Source organism: Lynx canadensis, chromosome B3 (genome assembly GCF_007474595.2).
Source record: "Lynx canadensis isolate LIC74 chromosome B3, mLynCan4.pri.v2, whole genome shotgun sequence".
In the NCBI taxonomy this organism is placed as follows: domain Eukaryota; kingdom Metazoa; phylum Chordata; class Mammalia; order Carnivora; family Felidae; genus Lynx; species Lynx canadensis.
The window spans coordinates 53441126-53465685 of record NC_044308.2 but is presented as its reverse complement, the minus strand read 5'-3'; the positions used below and the strand labels follow the sequence as shown (position 1 = coordinate 53465685).

Here is a 24560-nt window from a genome sequence, read left to right as displayed (position 1 = left end):
AATGAATGAGATTAGAACTCGCTTGAATATTCTTTTTATTGGCAGCAACTCAAATTGACAGATTTGTTTCAAAACAGTCCAAGGTCAGTTCTAGGTTTTCTGAGGCAAAAGGGAAAAGTGTGAATATAATCAGTAAATCTGGATAATGGTTTTGTCTGGGACCCTCAAAATCACTCTTGGACAGGAAGATTTGGACAGGAAGCCAGAACTTATCTAATAACCAGCAACAGGTCTATGAAGCAAGATCAGCTCATGGCCACCCTCAATGACAGTGGGTCAAATCAGCACCAAACTGAGTTCAAACATTTCAACTGAGTATGTTCTAGAACTGAGCTGTCCAATACAGTAGCCACTAGCCATAATTATAGTGGGCACTGAAATGTAGCTAGTCCAAATGGAGCTGTGCTATAACACAACAGATTCTGAAGATTTAGTACCAAAAAAGAATACAAAATATCTCATTAATAACTTATATCAATTACATGTTAAAATGGTAATATTTTGGATATATGGGATTAAATGTAATATATTATTAAAATTAATTTCACCTTTTTTTTTAATGTGGCTGCTCTAAAATTTTAAATATGCTCCTCACATTATATTTCTGTTGGAAAAAGCTATTCTAGAACCATTAATCAAAACTTCTTGAAGGCACCAACTTTACAATTTACAAAAAGTTGCAACATTTTAAAATAAGATATAGGACATTCTCTTAGAAAAAACTACATCTGATTAATTACCTCTGTTATAACACTGGATAAACTTTCCCCTTAAAAACTACAGGAAGATATCCTCTGTCCTAGGAAGACTTCACAAACTGACTTGGGAATGAAGCTACCCACAAATTCTACCCATATTACTACATAAATTCTTCCATCTTTGCAACCCACTGCCCCTTTACCCCATTCAACTACTAGTCTCTTTTAAATCAATATCTTTATCCCAGGAAAAGACTGAGGCTTAAAAAGAGTGCAAGCAGAGGATGAAGAAAAGGCTAGAACTCTACTAGAACTAGGTCAGTAGATGGTTTTGAGTTAATAGGGAAGCATAACTTACCTGTTTACTATAAAGTGAAGCCAACAAACTACTGGGTATTAGAAGTCACAACAGTGAATCATCAATATCCTACCTGACAATAAAAGCACATATACTTCAATCCTTTCTCTCCAAGATTTCTAATATTCATCCCTTCCTCTCTACTACCTCCAGTCTTACACACTCACTGCCTCATACCTTAAACATCACAATACCCTCTTAGCTGACCTAATCCTAATTTCTCATCCTGCTACCAGGCAGTCCCACTAAAATACAAGTTTGTTCAACTCAAACATTTCTATGTGAGTCTCTACATGGTACCTACACTCAAAGAATTCATCACCTAATAGGGAAGACATACATTTCATAATTCTCTTGTCTAAAAACTTCATCAATACAACCATTTGAAGAACAAATTATCAATATTTAGCAGAGTTGAAGGTACATCTACCCTGATCCAGGATTCCACTACTAGAAAGTTGCCGTATCTCCTTAACATGTACACAAGGAAAGGAAGCATGTATAGGAACGTTTACAGAAACATTATTTGTAATTGAAGAAAAAGAAACTACAAACAACCTAAGTGTCCATAAACAGGAAAATATTTTTAAGTTTTTATTATAAAATCTTTTAAATATAGAAAAGTGTATATGTATGCATATAAATGAATATATGTGTGTATGTACACAAACACACACACCCATATGCCCATCACCCACATTCTAAATTAAAAGTTGGCCATCTTGCTTCATCCTACTCCTTTCTAAAAAAAATGTACTTTACAGCTGGCACATACTGCATTTGGTTGTTATATCTCTAGATTAATTATATGCTCGGACAGTTTCCTCCTCCCCCCCCCCCTCCCCGCTACCCTTGTTTTCCTCTCCTATGACATTAAATGGCCAGTTCATCTTTATCTCACATTCTGTATTTTTCTGATTGCTTCATCTAAGGTGGTGTTTAATTTCTTTCATCTCCCATATTATAAACTGAAAGTCTGAAAAGTCCGACTAAATTCAGATTTTAAATGTTCTACAAAATTACTTCAGGCGTGCCTGGGTGGTTTAGCCGGTCAAGCATCCAATTCTTGATTTCAGCTGAGTTCACGATCTCATGATTAGTGGGATCGAGCCCCATGTCAGGCTCTGTGTGGACAGTGCAGAATGTGCTTGAGATTCATTCTCTCTCTCTCTCTCTCCCTCTCTCCCTCTCTCCCTCTCTCTCCCTCTCTGCCCCTCCACTGCTCTCTCTCTCAAAATAAATAAATAAACATTAAAAAAATACTTCAGTTGATGCAGTCTATTTGATATTGAATCACATCAGGATGCACATATTTTTTGGCTCATTGTTAGTGATGCCAAGATTAAGTTTTATTGTTTTGAGACCAACTAGTATTCTGTGGAGTGTTACTTTGGCACCATGCAAATTTCTACCAAAAAAGACAATTCAATTGTTAAATTACCAATCTTCAGAGTAAAGAATAGGTAATAGCCATCTCCATTTGTTTTTTTTATTATATATTGTTTCAAATTATTCTCCTTATTCTTTTTTATGTTCAAATTGTCTCAATTCTGGCCAAAAAAGAGCCTCTTCAGGTAGGCTTTTCTTGTGTCTTTGAAAGGTTTCTTGCCTCTGGCACAAATTGTCCTAGGTTCACTATGTACGTTCCCTGCCTCAGTCCTGGAACCAGTCATTTCTTCAATAAAGTATTTAAAGAACAAAACTGAGGTAATACAAGTACTTATTATCTACGAAAGTGACACACTTTCAAGATCCTTTCAGAGGACACATCTAAGAAAGAAGTATATATATGGATGGAATTAAGAAATATGGATATTTTGGGGTGCCTGGTTGGCTCAGTCAGTTAAACGTCTGACCGGCTCAGGTCATGATCTCATGGTTGGTGAGTTCGAGCCCATGTCAGACTCTGTGCTGACAACTCACAGCCTGGATCCTCCTTCAGATTCTGTGTCTCCCTCTCTCTCTGCCCCTCCCCCATTCATGCTCTATCTCTCTGTGTCTCTCAAAAATGAATAAACATTTTAAAAAATTTAGAAATAAAGAAATATACATATTTTAAATCCTGAATTCATACTGACATTTATAATTCAAGTTCAACATTATAAATATCCTTTTTTGCCTAGCTCCTTTGATTTTGTATTTCTATTGACTTTTTTTTTTTTTTTTCAACGTTTATTTATTTTTGGGACAGAGAGAGACAGAGCATGAACGGGGCAGGGGCAGAGAGAGAGGGAGACACAGAATCGGAAGCAGGCTCCAGGCTCTGAGCCATCAGCCCAGAGCCTGACGCGGGGCTCGAACTCCCGGACCGCGAGATCGTGACCTGGCTGAAGTCAGACGCTTAACCGACTGCGCCACCCAGGCGCCCCTTGACTTCTAACATATAAGCATACAATCTTATTTATTGGCTTTAACCTAAACATGTATCCAATGGTATCAGAATAAAAACATCAACATTACAACTAGCAATAAAATGAATGAGGTTTAAGATTTCTCTGCAGTTCTTTTTGTCCTTAGCATATATGCCATTTGATATAGAGCTCAAAAGTCACTTGAGTGTGTTTTTCTCCATGTATTTAAAGAACTATTTTGATATACAATAGGTTCATTTTTTTAAGTTTGTTCCCAATTTTAGAGATTGTTTTTATTTTCATTTAATTGTAATTTTTGAATGTGTAAAATATTTACATAATTCAAAAGTCAAAACTAAACAGGAATCTCACTTCCATTCCTATTTCCTTCACATCATTCCCTCTCCCTCCCTCTTCCCCACCCCAAGGTAACCATTTTATTAATTTCTGGTTTGGCTTTTCAGTTTTTCTTTTTGAAACATAAACAAATTAGTATATATATTCTTACTCGCACACACACACTTCATATACCAAGAGAGTATACTATATACACTGTTCTGCACTTAGCTTTTTTTTCCACTTAAGATATTTCCCAGGAAATTCTCCAGAGATTTACCTCATTCTATTTTATGCCTGCATAATACTATGTGAAAATACCAGTTTATTTTTAATTAAAAAAAAAAAACAAACACTAGTCATCTTTTACTCTCCAGCAAGTAAAAGACCACCTTATTATTAGTTCAAGGCCCTCTATCACCTGCTGTAACCTCACACCTTCACCTTGTCCACTTTTCTCAATTCCCACCTCATAAAGGACCCTGATAGCCATCAGATTCTAAACAATTCTTATTCGATACGTGTCCACCTTACTCCATACCCAATGCCTTCCCTCATGCTATTTGCCCAGTTTAGATAGCTAACTTCCTTCTCTCCAAATCCTCCAATCAAAGCCCATTTTAAAAATTTCTCTTCTCCAATAAACTTTCTTTTAAAAATTTTTTAATGTTCATTTATTCTTGAAAGAGAGAAGGTGGGAGAATGAGCCGGGAAGGGACAGAGAGAGACGGAGACACAGAATCTGAAGCAGGCTCCAGGCTCCAAACTGTCAGCACAGAGCCCAATGTGGGGCTCAAACTCAAAACTGCAAGATCATGACCTGATCCAAAGTCGAAGTCAGATGCTCAACCAACTGAGCTACCCAAGCATCCCTCCAATAAGCCTTCCTTAAATGAGCTAATTCCTCAATAATCCTTCCCTTTAAATTTTCTCAGGTATTTATAGCATTATCTATGTTTTCCCTTCATTCATTAAACAAATGTTTACTAAGCATATATGTGCCAACAGAAAGGTAAACAAAAACAAGTCCCTACCCTCATGGAGCTTGTGTTCCTGGGGAGGAGGCTACCAATTAATCAATCAGTAACAGTGGTACTATGAAGAAAATGTAAGGCAGAATAAGAAAAGAGAAAATACTGGATTAGAAATGGGGAATCACCATTTTAGACAAAGTCTAAGGAAAGGCCTCTTCAAGGAGAGGACATTTGAGTAGAAATGTGAATTAAGGGAGGAAGCAAAGCAAGGAAGGATTCCTGAGAAAAGCATCATAAAGGACAGGTCACTCTTTTGGCTCAGCATCAAAACATCTTCATATGTCCAAGGAATTCCCCTCTGATGAGTCCTGAAAGAAGCCAGAAACTTCTACCTACTAGTGAAGCTAAATATTCGCTTTTCCAGCTTTCCACGCAGCTAGGGTGCAGTTACATGACCTCCACTCCAATAAAGAAACGTCCAGGATGGACTATAACTTAGGAAATAAATGCATAAAAAAGCAGCAAGTATATAGAATCCATTATGGCAAGAATGGAAGCAGATTCCATTGACAGTGGTGGTTTCTTCCTGTGACAAATTCCTTTTCTGCTAAATTAACCAGAGGTGGTTTCTGGTTTTTAGAACTAAGCTGCTTTTTTTTAAGAACTAAGAATTCTGACTGCTCCTGGTGATCCAGGGAGACGGCACAGCAAGTTTAAGGGCCCTAAGCTTGAGTGAAAAATGATAGCAGGATATGCAGTCACAGAAACAGAAATGGACCACATCATGTAGGGTGTTATAGGCACTACTAAGTACGGACTTCACTGAATTTACCAGGAAGTTGTTGGAATGTTTTCAACAGGAGAGTGTTGTGATATGATTTATATGCATGCATATGTGTGTGTACATATATATATATATATATATATATATATATATATGGTCCATTGAGGCATTTTATTTGCACATATGTATTATATCTCTAGAAAAAAATCCCAGGATATTCCCTCCAGTGTGTTTCATCTTCCTTCTTCATGGTTCATGATGCCAGCTGAGGTTAGTACAATGAAAGCAAATTGGCTAGACAGGAGATTATTCTGCCATTTTTCTACATCTTTGAGTTGCCCATCAAATCTGGGGCTGATCACTCCACAGTTTAACCTGCCCATGAAGTTCCCAGCAATTTTCCCAGCTCTGTGATCATCAACGATTTCAAAATCGCCAGCGTAACCATGCCTCATCATCACAGCTATGACTTTGGAGCATGGCCTGATAAGAACCTGGTGTTTGCCTCTCTTTTTGGCATTGTTAATACTCTTGAGAGAATCTGCCAGGACATTTATGTGCATCATTACGGTGGCACAGAAAGATGGCAGAAAAGAGCTGATTTACATTTTTTTAAAACTACTCCTGTTATTATATGGGTAGTACATAGAGGGAGGCAAGAATTGAGGCGGGAATACTACTTAGGAAATTATTGGAGGCAACAGCTGATGATGCCTTAGGCTAGGAAGATACCTGTGCAATTATTTACTTTTTACCTTTAACTAGGTTTAAATCTAGCATCTAATTTTGTGCTCTCTCCATTTGTTACCTGTTCAGTTTCTTTTCTCTGTCTTCTTTTGGACTGATTCTTTAACATTTTATCTATTTCTTCTACTGATTTGGAAGTTACAGCCTCTATTTTTGTTCTTGCAGTGGTTCCCTAAGAATTATACCATGCATTAAAAGTCTAGAGTTAACCAAAATCTTGCTTTAAAAGACCTAAGCAGGGGCACCTAAACGGCTCAGTCGGTTAAGAGTTTGACTCTGGACTTCAGCTCAGATCATGCGGTTCCTGCACTTGAGCCCCACATCAGGCTCTCTGCTGTATGCTAGGAGCCTGCTTCTAATCCTCTGTCCCGCTTGCACTCTCTCAGTAATAAATAAACATTAAAGGGGCGCCTGGGTGGCTCAGTCAGTTGGGCATCCAACTTCGGCTCAGGTCATGATCCTGCAGTCCGTGAGTTCAAGCCCTGCATCGGGCTCTGTGCTGACAGCATAGAACCTGGAGCCTGCTGCCGAGTCTGTGACTTCCTCTCTCTCTCTCTGCCCCTCCCTCGCTCAAGATTTATCTCAAAAATAAATGTTAAAAACAAACTTTTAAAGAAATAAACATTAAAAAAATAAATAAAGACCTAAGCAAGCATCAGTCAATGGCAATGTGTGGACCCTGTTTGGATTACAATTTGAAGAAACTAAATGTAAATTTTTAAAATCTTTTTTTTATGGAGCAGTAAAAATACTCGGTATGGTACCATGATGATGAACACATGTCATTATGCATTTGCCCAAATGCATAGAACATACAACATTAGTATGAATCATAATGTAAACTATGGACTTTGGGTGACGATGATGTGTCAGTGTAGGTTCATCAATTGTAACAAATGTACCACTCTGGTGGGGATACTGATAATGGGGGAGGTTATGCAATGTATGGGGGCAGATGGTGTATGGAAAATACTTTCCCCTCAAGTTTGCTGTGAACCTAAAACTGACCTAAAAAAATTATTATGACCTAAAAAATTAAGTTGGTAAAAAAAAAAAAAAATCATTTTGGATAAAGAAATACCTGAGAAAGTTTACAGTTGTTAGATGTTCAGTACTCCCCTTTTTTGTTCCATAAGATATTTCAATAAATGTGAATGTTGCATTAAAAAAACAAAACCATCAGCAGTTGTGGGGAGCCTGGGTGGCTTAGTCGGCTAAATGTCTGACTCTTGATTTAGCTCAGGTCATAATCATTGGGATCTGCACTGGGTGTGGAGCCTGCTTGAGATTCATACTCTCTCTCTCTCTCTCTCTCTCTCTCTCTCTCTCTCTCTCTCCCTTCCTCCCTCCCTCCCTCCCTCTACCCTCTCCCAACTCAAGCTCACTCTCTCTAAAAAAGAAAAGAAAAAACATCATTTTGGAGATGGAGGAAATGTTAACACTGCCTAAATACGTAATGATATTAAGGAATTATGTTTATATTTTTCTGGATAATTGTATTATAGTTTAAGTTTATATATTTTTAGAGATAAAAACAATATATTTATAGATTAAATAATGTGATACTTGGGATCACTTTTAAAATAATGAGGGAGACAACCGGGTGGCTCAGTCAGTTAAGCGTCCAATTCTTGGTTTTTGCTCAGGGCATGGTCTCATGGTCTGTGGGTTCGAGCCCCACATTGGGCTCCACACTGATGGTGAGGAGCCTGCTTGGGATTTCCTCTCTCTCTCTCCCCCCACCTGCTAGTGAGCTTGCTCTCTTAAAATAAAATAAAATAAAATAAAATAAAATAAAATAAAATAAAATAAAATAAAATAAAATTAAAAAATAAAATAAAATAAAATAAAATAAAGAGGAATATGTAAGAAACCATTTTAGTCTTGAGTTGATCATCATTGGCCAATGAATACATAAATACATGGCGGTTTCATTATACTCTCCTTTGCTTTTACATATTTAAAGTTTCCCATACAAAGGATATTTTTAAAACTGACCCTCCTTCTATATAATACAAAGACCTCAGAACCTAGAACCCTTTATTCCCCTTCTGCTATTGCCTTGTCTTTTAATCCATTAGACGTTCTGTTTTATGCAGTTAAGATTCATTTTTATTTTCCAAATATGTGTCACTTTACTTTTCAGTCCTTCATACGTTTCTTTCCTGCCATGTGGTATCAATTTCATTCTGCCCAAGTATGTCCTATAGAACTGCACTACTATGATGCATATGGCTATTTAATTAAAACTTCAGGGGTGCCTGGGTGGCTCAGCAGGTTGAGTCCGACTCTTGATTTCGGCTCAGGTCATGACCTGTGAGTTCAAGCCCCACATCAGGCTCTGCACTGAGTGTGTAGAGCCTGCTTGAGATTCTCTCTCCCTCTCTCTTGGCCCTTCCCTTGCTCATGCTCTCTTTCAAAACAAACAAACAAACACACACTTCAGTACCCTGGGGCACCTGGGTGGCTCCATCAGTTGAGCCTCCGACTTCAGCTCAGGTCATGATCTCACCGTTCATGAGCTCAAGCCCTCCATCGGGCTTGCGGCTGTCAGCGCAGAGCCGGATTTGGATCCTCTGTCCCCCTCTCTGCCTCTCCCCCATTCACATTTCCTCTCTCTCTCTCAAAACAAACAAACAAACCAAACTTCAGTACCTCAATCACACTAGCCACATTTCAAGTGTTCAATGGCCCTATGTGGCTTAAGACTATAATATTGGACAGCACAGATAAAGAGTATTTCCTGGGGTGCCTTAGTGGCTCAGTTGGTTAAGTGTCTGTCTTCAGCTCAGGTCATGATCTCACAGATCCTGAGTTTGAGCTCTGTGTCAGGCTCTATGCTGACAGCTCAGAGCCTGGAGCCTACTTCAGATTCTGTGTCTCCCTCTCTCTCTTCCCCTCCCCTGCTTGTGCTCTGTCTCTGTCTCTCTCTCTCTCTCTCTCTCTCTCTCTCTTACTCTCTCAAAAATAAATTTACATTAAAAAATATTTTTAAGAGTTTGGCCACAAACTTACTAAGTTTAAGATGCTTTAGCTAGGTTATAAGTTTCTTCTGGATATAGACAAGGTTTTCTTTTAGTGCCATTTGCACCCATAAGTACTTTGTAACAGTGTTACATACATAGGTGGTATTCAACTAACCAAGGATTTCTCTCAGTACTGACATACTGCGACTTTGTCACAGATTTTTCTATGCATTGTATGACATTTAGCAGCATCCCTGGTCTCTACCCATCAGATGCCAGTAACACCACCCTGTCCCCCATTTTATGACATCAAAAAAAAAGTCTCTACATATTGCTGAATGTCCCCCAGAGGTAAAATATACTTAATTAAGAACCACTAATGCTTAATTTCTATATACTGGGATATTACCATCCTTTCACTCAACTGGACACATCAAAGTTATATGAGAAATACAGAACCCAGAAATGGACCCACAAATGTAATGGCCAACTAATCTTCAACAAAGCAGGAAAGAATATCCAATGGAAAAAAGACAGTCTTTTCAGAAAATGGTGCTGGGAAAACTGGACACCAACACGCAGAAGAATGAAACTGAACCACTTTCTTATACCACACACAAAAATAAATTCAAAATGGATGAAAGACCTATAAATATGAGACAGGAAACCATCAAAATCCTACAGGAGAAAACAGGCAGCAACCTCTTTGACTTCAGCCACAGCAAGTTCTTACTAGACCTGTCTCTGGAGGCAAGGGAAATAAAAGCAAAAATGGAACTACTGGGACCTCAGCAAGATGAAAAGCTTCTGCACAGTGAAGGAAACAATCAACAAAACTAAAAGGCAATGGATGGAATGGGAGAAGATATTTGCAGATAACATATTGGATAAAGAGTATCCAAAATTTATAAAAAAAACCTCATCACACTCAAAATACAAAAAACAAATAATCCAGTGAAGAAATGGGCAGAAAACATGAATAAACATTTTTCCAAAGAAGACATCCAGAGGGCTAACAGACATGAAAAGATGCTCATCATCCAGGAAATACGAATCAAAACCACAACGAGATACCACCTCACACCTGTCAGAATGGCTACAATTAACAACTCAGGAAACAACAGATGTTGGTGAGGATGCAGAAAAAGAACTTATGCACTGTTGGTGGGAATGCAAACTTATGCAGCCACTCTGGAAAACAATATGGAGGTTCCTCAAAAAAATTAAAAATAGAAATACTCTACAACCCAGCAACTGCACTACTAGGTATTTATGCAAAGGATACAAAAATGCTGATGTGCAGAGGCACATGCACCCCAATGTTTATAACATTGTCAACAATAGTCAAATTATTTAACTATCACTATCAACAATAGTCAAATTATTTAAAGAGCCCAAAGGTCCATTGACAGATGAATGGATAAAGAAGATGTGTGTGTGTTGCAAATGGCAAGATTTCATTCTTTTTGATTGCCAAGTAACATTCTAGTGTGTGTGTGTGTGTGTGTGTGTGTATGCGCGCATGCATATACACACACTGGAATATTACTCAGCAATTGAAAAGAATGAAATCTTGGCATTTGCAACAACGTGGATGGAACTAGAGTGTATTATGCTATGTGAAATAAGTCAGAGAAAGACAAATATATGATTTCACTCATATGTGGAAGTTAAACAAAACATGAACATTGAGGAAAGAAAGGAAAAATAAGATAAAAACGGGGAGGCAAATCATAAGACTTTTAAATACAGAGAACAAACTGAGGGTTGCTGTGGGGGGTGGGGGGAGGTGGGGGGAAGGGCCAATGGGTGATGGTCATTAAGGAAGGCACTTGTTGGAATGAGCACTGGGTATTATATGTAAGTGATGAACCACTAAATTCTACCCCTGAAACCAATACTACACTATATGTTAACTTGGATTTAAATAAGTTTTTTAAAAAATGAGTAGATACACGTGCCACTTATAGAGATGGTACTCTAGAATAGGATCCGCTTTAGGTGGAAAAATAAGAGTTAAGTTTTGGCTTGTAAGTCGTCCAGGTGAAAACGTCCAATGAGAACTTGGCTGTACAAAAAGAAAGGTCATTGGGGCGCATGGGTGGCTCAGGTGATTGAACATCTGACTTCAGCTCAGGTCATGATCTTGTGGTTCATGAGTTCAAGCCCCACACTGGGCTCTGTGCTGACAGCTCAGAGCCTGGAGCCTGCTTAGGGTTCTGTGTCTCCCAGCCCTTGCCCTCTCTCTGCCCCTCCCCCACTTGCACTTGGTCTCTCTCAAAAATAAATGAACATTATTTTTTTTTTTTTTTAAGAGAGGTCAGGGCTATAACACTTTTAGGACTCATCAGCATATAAAATGGCATTAAAAGCCAAAGGAGTGGATGAGATCTTTGAGGCTTAAGAGAAAAATGTATACTGAATTAATGTACAAAGAATTGGTTTATTTATAACTTCAAACTTACCATCTAGGAACATCTTACATCTATTCATGTATTCCTCTTACTCTATGAATAAAATTTTGTGCTGTGTGCTAAAAACAAAACAAACAAACAAACAAACATATATGAGGTAAGAATCCATCCATGCCCAAACTGTAGCCCACCCCAATCCAGCATTTCTCAAATTGTGTTTCCTAAAGCTCCAGAGGACTGTGGTGCTAAGGCAAGGGGTTAAGGAGTAAGCATAGGTTGGAGGTGACAGAACAGTTTCACCCTCACTAAAGCAAAACCATCTCCAAGTGTTACAGGATTATATAGAGAACATTATTTGTTATTTTTAAAAGAAAATGTCTTTTCTTCAGATATAAAATGGATAAAATTTTAAATCTCAAGTAAGAATTACTTAGCAGCTCTATTGTACTGCTATTCCACACCCAAGTCCTTATTAACATAAACCTAGAGAAGATTTACTACATTCATCTGCAAGTCCCGGCATGTATGTGATCTACCTGTGCTCCCGTTTTATTTTTTTACTCTAGCCAAACAGAAATCAGGTAAAAGGTGTATGGATAAATTAGGGCCTCAAAATTAGATTCTGAAATATAACTCATTCAAATAAATTTTAAATACCAAATTACATAGCATGAACTTGTTTTAGGCAGTACCCAGAATGTTGTGACTCCTTTTCTCCATTAAGGTTAAACTTAATTATTAACTTAAATATTAACTTATATTGTCTTACATAATATACATTTACTCCCAAGCATGCTATATAAAAAATAACTTTCATGCTCTACTATAAACTTGTCTAAACCAGTTTTAATATTGTTTTAAATATTACAGTATAATCTCAGGTACCCTAAAGATCACATCCTTATACAAAGCTATGTTTATTTCTTTGAATTTCTGATACCAAAAGATGTGATTAAATCAGAACCATGCTAATAAATTAAGTTCCTAATTCCCATAGAAGCTTTGTATTTATCAGATCTACATTCCCTATTTCTCTATCTACATACTATCTGTGCATCCCAGTGTCCCTATTTAACTGTAAAATTATGAAGTCATTACAAAGCTGTTCTCCATAAAACCTAAAACAGAAATGTAATCTAAGGATAAAAAATATTTATTGATGATTATTTAATATTCATGTTTAAAATAAGCTCAAGTTCCTTATCTAAAGCACATAAATTACACACACAAATACATACACAAACACTAAACTAAGAAGTAGTAAGGATTCATCTGGATATTAAGTCCAGAACTTCCCATGCACAGGCCAAACCCTAATCTTCCTCCTATACTCCCTGATGTTGCTATGACCTTTTTTACTTCCCTGAATTAGAAATGTGAGAGCCACCCTTAACTTCCTCCTTCCCTCATGTCTCTACATACAATTGGTCATCAAAGACTATAGAGTCTACTTCACATCTCTTTTTCTCTTAATTTCTTTTTTCTCAAATAGGCAACAGTTTTATATAGCTCAAAAATCCAAACACAGAAATGTATGCATTGAAAGTCTCAATGGAAGCACTTACACTATTACCCTTCCCCACAGCCACAAATAATCACCTTTACTAGTTTCATGAGTATCCTTCCACTATTTCTATTATTACCAAATGGTAGCATTACTACATACACTGTTCTCCACTGGCTTTTTTACTTAACACATCCAGGAGATCTTTTCCCATTAGTCCATAGACAGCTTCCTCATTTTTTGTACAGCTGCTTAGTATGCCGTTGTGTAGATAGGTCTTAGTTTATTATGGCTGGACACTATCACTATTACAAACAACACTGCAACTAAGAACTGTGTAAATATATCACTTCATTTCATATAACTGTAGGATAAATTCCCTGAAGTAGGATTGAGTCAAAAGTAAATACAATTGTAATGCTGATACACATTGTGAAATTACCTTCACGTCATTTATAAATTAGTCCTCTTCTCTCCACTGTCTTTGCCACTGCATTCTCATGCCTACTTTAAAAAAATTTTTTTAACCTTTATTCATTTTTGAGAGACAGAGTATGAGCAGGAGATAGGCAGGGAGAGAGGGAGACACAGAATCCGAAGCAGGCTCCAGGCTCTAAGCTGTCAGCACAGAGCCTGATGTGGGGCTCCAACCAACAAACTGTGAGTTCATGACCTAAGCCGAAGTCAGAGGCTTATCGGACTAAGCCACCCAGGTGCCCCTCTCATGCCTATGTTAATCAAGTACCCCTTTAACTGGTTTCCTTCCATCCCAACTATTGTCAATCCTATTGTCAACTGATCATCATTATTTTAATGATTTTTTAAATATACACTATAATTAATATTCTAATTTTTAAGTTCCAAAGATTACTGAAAAACTCCCTTCAATCGTCCCTCCTTATCTCTACTGTCCAAACCCAATCCTCTATCCATCACCCAAGGGTTAAGCACTTTACTACCAGTTCAGGATTTACCTTACCAGACCATATTCTTCACATTTACATGCATATATACCTACCTGCCCCTCCAAAATACAGCACTGCTCTGGTTTTTTTCCTTATGTATATATTTAATAACATAGTATATATACTGTTCTACAACTTATCGCTCAGTATATGCCGTGTTCATTTCTTCAAATGACATTTTATTCCATAGTATGAATATACCAATTACTTGGTTATTTTACTATTACGACCAGTTTTATTTTTCCAGATTTTTTATCATTATAAACTGCTGCAATGAACAAACTTGTATATGCCTCCTTATGCACATATAATAGTGTTCCTCTAGTGCAGACAACAGGCAATAGACTTGTTGGGAATACCATTTTAAATTAATAGATACTAACAAATTGCCCACATCAATTTACATCCCCAAACCAACTTATATTCCCAACAGTTTATATAATATTTATTATTTCCTCACAATATAGTCAATTTTAATATTAGTAAGCTTTTAAAATTTTGCCTAACTTTAATATGTAGCTCTCATATTACTAATGAGATTGCATAACTTACCAAATATTTATTGGCCACTTACGTCTTCTCGTCTGAAACTGCCAGTTTGTATTCCTTGTTTTTCTATGTCACTGTTTCTTTGTAGGAGTGCATTATATATATATTTCTTGTTTATTATATACATTACAAATATTCTTCCCAGTTTATTTGAAATTTCTGTATTTTGGACATTGTCATAAAGTGTTAAACTGGGGTTTGGCTAAATTTATCAAAATATCTTCCTAAAACATACAGTCATGTATTCCAATCACCTATCAAATACAGATTTTAATTACATGTATATTTAACTTGAAGTGAAAAATAAATAGTTGGCCACCTACCATTCCACTTCATAAACATAAAGCCCAGAATTACCCTGAAATGGGAATCTCCCATCTCCTCAGTGGGTCTCTGTTCTCAAATGCTTCTTATAGAGTCAATTTTACATTGCAATGGGTGAAAATTTAATATATAAAAAACTTTATTTGGTACAACATAGCCCATAAATGTAGGCCAACTTCCACTAAGGCACAATTGAGGAAATAGCAATATATTTCATCACTTGGGGAAAAACTGGCTGTATTGGACTTACTGAGAGATGGTATCTCTACTTCCCATGTAGCAACTTCCTACAAAGCATTTCAGACTTTTCTGGATCTGGCCCGTGCATCACTGTGGCTTCATCAACTCACCACTTCCTACTTGCATTTATACTCCAATAATAGTTACCTATAATTACCCCTACATACTACTCTGTCTTGTGACATCATCCCTTTATATGTTATTTTACCTAAGAAGTCTCCTTACCCCAAATTACCTCACCATGTATTCATATTCTTTCTTCAAAACTCAGTTCAGACATTACCTCCTCCAACAAGCTCCTGTTGCCCTTCTCAGCAAAAAGAATTAATCATTTCTCTATTTTCTCATTGTGCCCTGAACCTACTTCCATAAATATATGGATTCCACTCTATTACAAGCATTTGTTTACAAGCTCTCCTCTCCGGCAAGCCTTAGGAAGTCAGGAAGCGTTTATCTCATTCTTATGTGTATTTTAGTATTCAGCAGTTTCTAGTATCCCACTCAATAGCTATTTGCCAAATTAAACAAGTCCTCTCTATTCAGCAGTACAACAAACACTAAAAACACATACACAAAATAATTGAAACCATGTTCTTTAACTGAAGATATTTCATAACCTGAAAGGATATGTGGATTATAATAAGAGTTGTTGTGATTCTTTTTCTTAAGTGGGCTTACACCGTAGATCACTGTTTTCCAAGCTGTAGGTCATGACCCTTTAGCAGACTGTGAAATCATTTAGCAGGTTAAAGTCAACATTTTTAAAAGTATCACCATATAGCAAATATAGTAAAAGTAAGCCATGTTTCATGAAATTGTTGTTCCAGTCATAAATATGCACACAGAACACACACATATAACATGTACACAAAATACATTTATTTATGTATTGATTATTGATGCAAAATACATTTTTTACTGTGGATCACAATAAAAAAATAATTGGAAAGCAACTTCCATAGTCGCTATACAGGATCAGAGAAGCTTTAAATCAACAAACAAAGTGATGTAGTCGAGGAAGGCCTCCTCAATGAAAGACATTTGTTTGGAGCACAGTCTAGCTCCCCACCACCTCTCTAATCTATCACTCCTCCTTATTCATTCTGCTCTAGGCACACAAGTCTTCTTCATCATTCAAACAAGCCAAACATGTTCCCACCTCAGGGTCTTGCACATGTTGTTTCTTCTGCCCAGAAAGCTCTTCACTTCTTTAACTGCATGGTTTACTCCCTCGTTCTAGGACACCCAAAGAGATCTTTCCCTGACCACCTAAAATAGCAACCACCTTCTACCATTCTCACCCCTTATCCAGTTTTATTCCTTTTCATTCCACTCACTACCACCTGATAATTTATTTACTGTGCTTTTCCTCCCCTCTCATCCTGAATGTCAGCTCCAAGAAAACAGAGACTCTGTCTTCTGTTTTCATTACCATACCACCAAAGATTAGGACAGGGCCCAGCTAAAAGCAAACATGTCAATAGGCTCTGACAAGACTATCAAGGAAAAGGAAAAGGAAGAACATGCAGAATTGTGCCTGAGCATGGTAAACTACAGAGGAAACAAGGTTGAAGTAAGGTTGAAGATGCACAACGTGAAAGGTTTGAAAGCCAGAAAGCAGAGTTTGGACTTTATCCTGCAGACAATTGGAAGTCATTCAATGTTTTGAGCAAACGGTGATCCATTCAAACATTTATTCAGCACAAGTTCAATTCACTTTGCTTGGCACAATGCAGAGTGCAAAGGCCAATAGCACATGCTCTCTCCTCCACTGTTTAGGTTTAATAGCAGTGGGTTCAAAAAAAGTTTTAGGAAAATTATTCTGGCAGCCGTATGTAGGATGGATTGGACGAAGAGACTCTAAAGCTAGAAAGGGAAATAATAGGCAAAGCAGAGCCTCAGGACAAAGTGAGATCCAGTAAAGAGTAATCTAAAGAATTGTGCTGACTAATGGGTATAAATAATAAATTAGAAACATGTATTATAAACAACTTTAAGATTTAAGTATGATGGGGGCGCCTGGGTGGCTCAGTCGGTTAAGCGGCCGGCTTCGGCTCAGGTCATGATCTCGCGGTCCGTGAGGGCTGTGAGTTCGAGCCCCGCGTCGGGCTCTGTGCTGACAGCTCAGAGCCTGGAGCCCGTTTCACATTCTGTGTCTCCCTCTCTCTGACCCTCCCCTGTTCATGCTCTGTCTCTCTCTGTCTCAAAAATAAATAAATGTTAAAAAAAAAAAATTTAAAAAAAAATAAAAAAAATAAAAAAAAAAGATTTAAGTATGATGATGATAAAGCTTACAAAGAAAAACTGAGCAATTTTATAACTTTTAGATTTATTATTACCCAACCACTGCACTTAACAATCAAAGTGATCCAAGACGAAAAGTTGTGTGGAAGCAAGATTCCTAGAAAAGCAAAGAGAATTCACTTCCATCCAGTTCACAAAATAAGATGAAAGAATAGATTCATCATGGTGACAATGAAAAAAAAAATGTGCAAGCTTGTACTCTATTTTTTTTTTTTTTTGAGAGACTGAGAGAGGGCACAAGCAGGGATGGGGTGGGAGGGGAGGCAGGGAAGAGAGAGAGACCCTTAAGCAGGCTCCAGGCTCAGTAGAGCCCAATGCGGGGTCTCGTTCCCACAACCCTAGGATCATGACCTGAGCTGAAATCAAGAGTCAAACACTAACCAAATGAACCACCCAGGCGCCCCTCTATTCACTTTTTCAATTAAGTAGAAATCAAATCAATGGTATCTTTTGAAAAAGAGAAAGAAGACATATGAGAAAACAGAAAAATGTGAGATTAATAAAACAATGGCCAAGTAACAAAGGCTCATTGGGAATTGTTCAGCATAAATTCAGTGGCCAAGAAATCGTCATTACCTACCTTCCCCCATAAATATGCTGTGACTGTGAAGAAAAACAGAGGAGATAGTGGAAAGATTTAACAACAGGTAAATATGAAAGAAGTGACTGGTGTTAAGTTCAGGCTATATCTAATGCATACAGGAATAAACTAAGACAGAGAAATTGAGAGTCTGTATGAAAGGAATGGCTGAAGACACAGGTGGAACAATCACAGGGGCAAAATGTAAGACTTCACACAAGCCAGGATATAAGGGAAATTTTTCAGATCATTCACTTAAACACCATACCATCTGCTATGGTCTGAATGCCTGTGTGTCTCTCCCTCGCCCCCAAATTTATATGCCAAAGTGATGCTATTAGGGAGGTGAAATGTTTGGGAGGTGATTAGGTCATGAGGAAGGATCATGAGTAAAGTTTAGGTCCTTCTAAAAAAAAGCACCCAGAGGGGCGCCTGGGTGGCGCAGTCGGTTAAGCGTCCGACTTCAGCCGGGTCACGATCTCGCGGTCTGTGAGTTCGAGCCCCGCGTCAGGCTCTGGGCTGATGGCTCAGAGCCTGGAGCCTGTTTCTGATTCTGTGTCTCCCTCTCTCTCTGCCCCTCCCCTGTTCATGCTCTGTCTCTCTCTGTCCCAAAAATAAATAAACGTTGATAAAAAAAAAAAATTTAAAAAAAAAAAAAAAAAGCACCCAGAGAGCTCCCTTGCTCCTTCCAGCACATGAGAATACAATGGACAAGTCTGCAACTGGAAAAGGGTCCTCCCCAGACCCCAACCATGCTAGCACCTTGATCTTGGACCTCCCAGTCTTCAGAACTGTGAGAAATAAAGTTCTGTTGTTTATAAGCTACCAAGTCTGTGTTTATTATAGCAGCTCAGACTAAGGCACAGTTTAAATTTTTTCCCTCTGTTTAGATACATGGTAAGTGTTGTAGACACAGAGGAGTACAGGAATCAAAAAGACTGGACATCCAATTTTATGAGAGGAAATGACCTAATTCCAGTGTAGAGTTCTACAATTAATAATATTATGACTTAGGGTAAATATCCATCTAGTTTCCACATCTGCAGAATGGAAGGGCGTATTAAAAGAAAAGTACCATAGCGGCCTCTACTCACCTCCTTTAAAAGAATTACTACTGTAGTAAACCAAGTTACAACAATCACACTCCTGGGTATTTACCCAAAGAAAACAAAAACACTAATTCAAAGGAATACATGCACCCCTATGTTTATAGCAGCATTATTTACAATAGCCAAAGTATGGAAGCAGCCCAAGTGTCCACTGATTGATGAAATGGATAAAGATGTGATGTGATATATATATATATATATATATATATATATACACATACACACACACACACAAATATATATATACACATATATATGCAAAATATATATATGCAAATATATATATGCGTGATGAAATATTATTCAGCCATAAGAAAGAATGAAATCTTGCCATTTGCAACAACATATGGCTAGAGAGTATAATGCTAAGCAAAATCAGTCAGAGAAAGACAAATGCCATGATTTCACTCACATGTGGAATTTAAGAAACAAAACAAGGGGGAAAAATGAGAGTCAAAGCAAGAAACAGACTCTTAATTATAGAGAACTATCTGATGGTTAACGCGGGGGGGGGGGAGGTGATGGGTAAAATAGGTGATGGAGATTAAAGAGTACACTTGATGTAATGAACATAGGGTGATGTATGTTACTATTAAATTACTATATTGTACATCTGAAACTAATATAACACTGTATGTTAACTGGAATTAAAAAGCAAAATAAATAAAATAGAAAAATAAATAAATAAATGTCTTATCCCTCAAGTATAAAACAGAAAAAAGGTAACTGGGTTAGAGGTTAATCTCTTCTAGAAAAGATTCTACACAATGTAATAGAATCAATGATATTGGTGGAGGTTTAGCATATTTTATCATCAAAGGAAATAAAAGTGAACATTTTGTTTTCTTTTTAATTGTTTAATTTTTAAATTACCATGGATTATAAAGCTATATAATAACATGAAAAGGTGTATGTTTTAATATTAAAATAGGACTCAAAACTGAATAAATATTCTACGGGTTCCTTAACTGCAATTCCAAAATACAAAAACTCTTTTGATGGTAAAACCTTACCTGAACTGACATGAAGCTATTTATAGCCTTTACCCCATTTGGTAAAAATGTTCATACATCTCGCTACAGAAATAGTAATATGTTTGAAGAGGACTGGACTCTGTTGAAAGATTATATTATTACCTTGCCTATATCCAAAAAACTCTTTTATTTCCCAAACCTATTAGACCCCAAGGGTTTTAGTGGGCTATGATCCTATAATACTAATGGCTAACATTTGCTGAGCTATTAAATGTGTCAGACACTGCTCTGATCACTTTATATGCAGTAAATCATTTAATCCTACCAACCACCATGACATACGTATTATAATTATCCCTGATTTACAAAGTGGCAAACTGAGGCACAAAGAGATTAAGTAAATTGTCTGAAGTCACAAAGCTAGAGAGTGACTAAACTGGGATGAGTACATTTAAAATATTACACATAAGAGGGAGAAAATACAAAATAGAGAACTGATTATGATAGAATGGTAGGATTCAGTGATTGTTTTCTCTATTCAATTAATGTATTACTATTAGAATAGTAAATAATCAAACTTAAAAAAATACAAGACTTCATTAACCTACAAAGTCCCATTTATGTGCAATTCCTAAGTCAAATTGCATAAACTGCACAGTATAAAACCCAAGCTCCTCAGTTTATGCTAATCATCTTCAATTTTGTATTGAAATACAACATTTTAATGTTTTTCACTACAAGAAATACACAAAAACATATATTCATTTTAGTAATCAGAAAACCTGAATAAACAAAAAGAAAATAATCACTTTTAAAACTACACTCAGAAAAAATCAATTACAATTTGGCACATACCCTCCCAGATGTCAATACAATTTTTCCTTGAACAATGCAGGGCTTAGGGGCACACATACAACCCCACACACACACACACACACACACACACAGCTGAAAATCTTGAGTATAACTTTTCTCTCCCCAGAAACTATTAATAGCCTACTACTGACATGAAGCATAATTATGGATAACATAAACAGTCAATATACGTATTTTGTATATGTTATATACTGTATTCTTACAGTAAAGCAAGCTATAGGAAAGAAAATATTAAGAAAATCATGAGAAAATACAGTACAGTACTGTACAACACAAACAGAAACCTGTGTATAAGTGGACCCAAGTAGTTCAAAGCCCTATTGTTCAAGGATCAAGTGTATTATTTGTTTTTTAACCAAAATGGAATTGCTTTTAAACCTACTTTTTCACTTAACATATGTCAAGACATCTCTTCATGACTTTACCTTCTTCTATCATATTTTAATAGCTAGGCAGTACCCCACTGTGAATATGTACCCTAACAATCACTGTTAAATATTCAGGTTGTGTACAATTTTACAGTACAGTGATCAAGAGTTACTGACTCTGGAATCAAACTGCTTGGATCCAAGTCCTGGCTCTACCACATACTAACTCTGCTCCTTTAGACAAGCTACCTCACCTCTCTATGCCTGTTTTCTCTTCTGAAAAATGAAGGTATTTTCTACTTCATATAATTAATGTGGGACGGGGGGGTCAAATGTTAATACACAGCTTTTACTATCAACAGTGCTGCAATTAGTATGCTCAGAGCTAAATCTTTGCACACACCCTTATTCTTATTACATCAAGAAAAATTCCCTTAAATGAAAATTCCCATGTCAGAAGGTATGACCATTCTTAAGGCTTTGAGTCTGCCAAATTACAGCTGGGTTTAAAGCCCTCATCAAATAGCTCTCTCACTTAATACTCATTTCTCTTCATCCAAGAAGGTGAAAACTGTGATCCAGTTAACAGTTGTTTCACTCAATTAGTTTTCGCTCTTCTACTTCTGTACCGCAAACCTAGACCTGTATCATAAAAACTCAAAACTTTGTAGGAAACTTTAGGACACCTAGCCCAAATCCTCATTCAGCATATTAATTCCTCCACCCTAGAATCCCTAACTGAACATCATCAGTGAAAGCAGAGAGCCTACCACCCAAACCAACCCATTATATTTTTACTGTTTCATGGAAATTTCTCTTGAAAGAATGTTGAAACCTGCCTCCTCCTACTACTCACTGATCCTAGTTCTTTCTACGCAGATCAAATCTGATCTTTCTGTGTGATAGACCTTTAAGTATTTACAGATAGCTATCATTTCTTAGATGAGCTTCTTTCTCTTCTTTGAGCCAAACAGGGCATTTTTCAGCCTTTTCTCCTTTCCTCATGTCCATTTCCTCCATGATCAAGGTCCTCTGGATATGCTGTATAGCTCACTGGTTTATAAACTTGAGTGTCTACCACCTGGGAACTTGAAAAAAATACAGTGGCCCAGGTCCTATCCTACTTAAGCTTGGGCTTCCATGTTTCTGCTCTCCAGGTGATTGTAATATGAAGTCTGAGAACTGATGCAAGGGCCACGCGTATTGTGACAGTATTCTACCTGGAAAACCGACACAATATCCCAGGTATAATACAACCAATACAAGTAAAGCAGAGATAACACCTGCTCTTTCTACATTGTTCTACCAACTCCAAAATGACATTTACTTTAAAAAATATTATACCATAGTGTTGACTCACGGTAAACATACAGTTAAAATGATCTCTTTTCCACATTCTCTATTTGTGCACTAGCACCTTGGGCTCTAACTGCCAGCCTTTCCAATAATTCCCATTAAAAGATTAAGAGAACCAGGACAAAGAGTTTTAGACTCCTATTTCTAAATGTATCAATGACTGCATATGGATTCACCTCCAGTGGAGAAATCATTTCATGCTTTAGCCTCTACACTTCCATCATGGACATACTTAAGTCTAAATTCAAGTATACTAGCCCATCAACAACTGAACTGACAGCTGACTGCAACAACACATCTACTCTGTGCAAAACACTGTTATGAACAAGGTGGGAAAACATACAGGCCTTAATACTAGTACATAGACCTTCTGGAGAGCATGATGGAATAACACCTTCAAAAAGTTAAGTCTAATACCAAGATAGACACGTTAATGCTATAGAAATTAATGACTACTAGTTGGAAAGCTCTGGGGCCAAAGAAATACTAGAAAACTAAGTCACCCTGAACTTTAATGTTTCATTTCCCTTTTTTTTTTTTTTTTAAATATTTACAAGACAGAGAGGAGATGGACCATCAGTGAATTCATCCACACTTAGGCTACTTTCAAAGGGACACTGCACCCTCAAAAATACACACTCAAAATAAATTCATGATTCAAAATTTCATATGAGTTCTGAATTCGTGATTTGTTTGCCTTACCTTTCCCTAACTTATGAGGTACTCAAGAGGAGGAAGAAAAAAAAAAAAGGCCATTCTACAGATGAGGCCCATTATAAATACATCTTAGAGATGCTGGGTGAGGGGGAGATCCCATCTGATATTTATTTTCATTTGCATGGCAAACATCAAAAATATACCTGGCATTTTCAAACAATTATGTCAGGAATGACCAGATGCTTCCTGTTGATGGAACAGTAGAGAACTACAGCCTGACAGAATCAAACTAGAGTTCACAGAAACAACTGGAAATGAATTTAGCTTCATTTCAAAACCATTAAACCAAAGTATGGCCTTACATTTTCACACATTTACAGCATAACTGGGCCCCAACCTAAAATACCCAGATTGACAGAAAGAGACAGAGAACTCAAACTCTAAGTTAGGAGACTTAACTCTAAATATATATATCTACATTACAAAAGTATTGTTTGACCAAATGTTTCACTGCAGGATTCCTTTTAAATGGAGAGGTCCTGCAGTGCTTTGACAGTGTCCCTTCTTCAAATATTACATTTACACACAAGTTTTCACAGGTACATCTAATATGGAATTCATATTTTACTTCCATAGATTAAGATGTGGAACTAAAAATTAAGGTTAGTGACTTAAAATATTTTCCTGAGTCTCCAGGATATGTACATTAAGCAAACTTTACTCTTGATACTGTTTATATATCTAAATACCAAATTAAAAAACTTAGAACCCAAGACAAAAGTATAGGAATCTATCTTCCTAACCATATTTTTAAAATGTATCTTGTTTAATACACTCATTCGACATGTATGGTGACAGGATAAAAATGACAAATTTCTCAGTTAAAAAAAAAAGTCATAAGCATACAGTGGGGTTCTGGGAGTTTTCAGAAGTTACATGGTGTGATACCACAACAGACTGAATGCAGATTTAAAAATCTAGCTGTCTTGTATTAAAGCAGACATTTAAAAGACTTGCAGAAATGCAAAACAATGTCAACTCTTGCCAATACGTGACTTGTGTTAACATGTAATGGAATTTTATTGCTGTTATTTTGGGGGAAATACTTAAAAAGACAGAATTTTTA

The 24560-nt window shown here is 36.9% G+C and overlaps 2 protein-coding genes across 6 annotated transcripts in view; both read right to left on the bottom strand.

Moving 5' to 3' along the window:
* GABPB1 (GA binding protein transcription factor subunit beta 1) overlaps positions 1-24560 on the bottom strand; it is a 70663-nt gene that overhangs the window by 44285 nt on the left and 1818 nt on the right. The window lies entirely within an intron of this gene.
* LOC115515936 (40S ribosomal protein S15a-like) lies at positions 5716-6527 on the bottom strand. The gene has a single exon (XM_032593641.1). It carries the CDS (start codon positions 6065-6067, stop codon positions 5735-5737), a length of 333 nt encoding a protein of 110 aa, XP_032449532.1. The 5' UTR covers positions 6068-6527; the 3' UTR covers positions 5716-5734.

What these genes read in the sequence shown, in the direction of transcription:
- LOC115515936 (XM_032593641.1), bottom strand. Translation starts at nt 6,067, where the DNA reads ATGATGCACATAAATGTCCTGGCAGATTCTCTCAAGAGTATTAACAAT.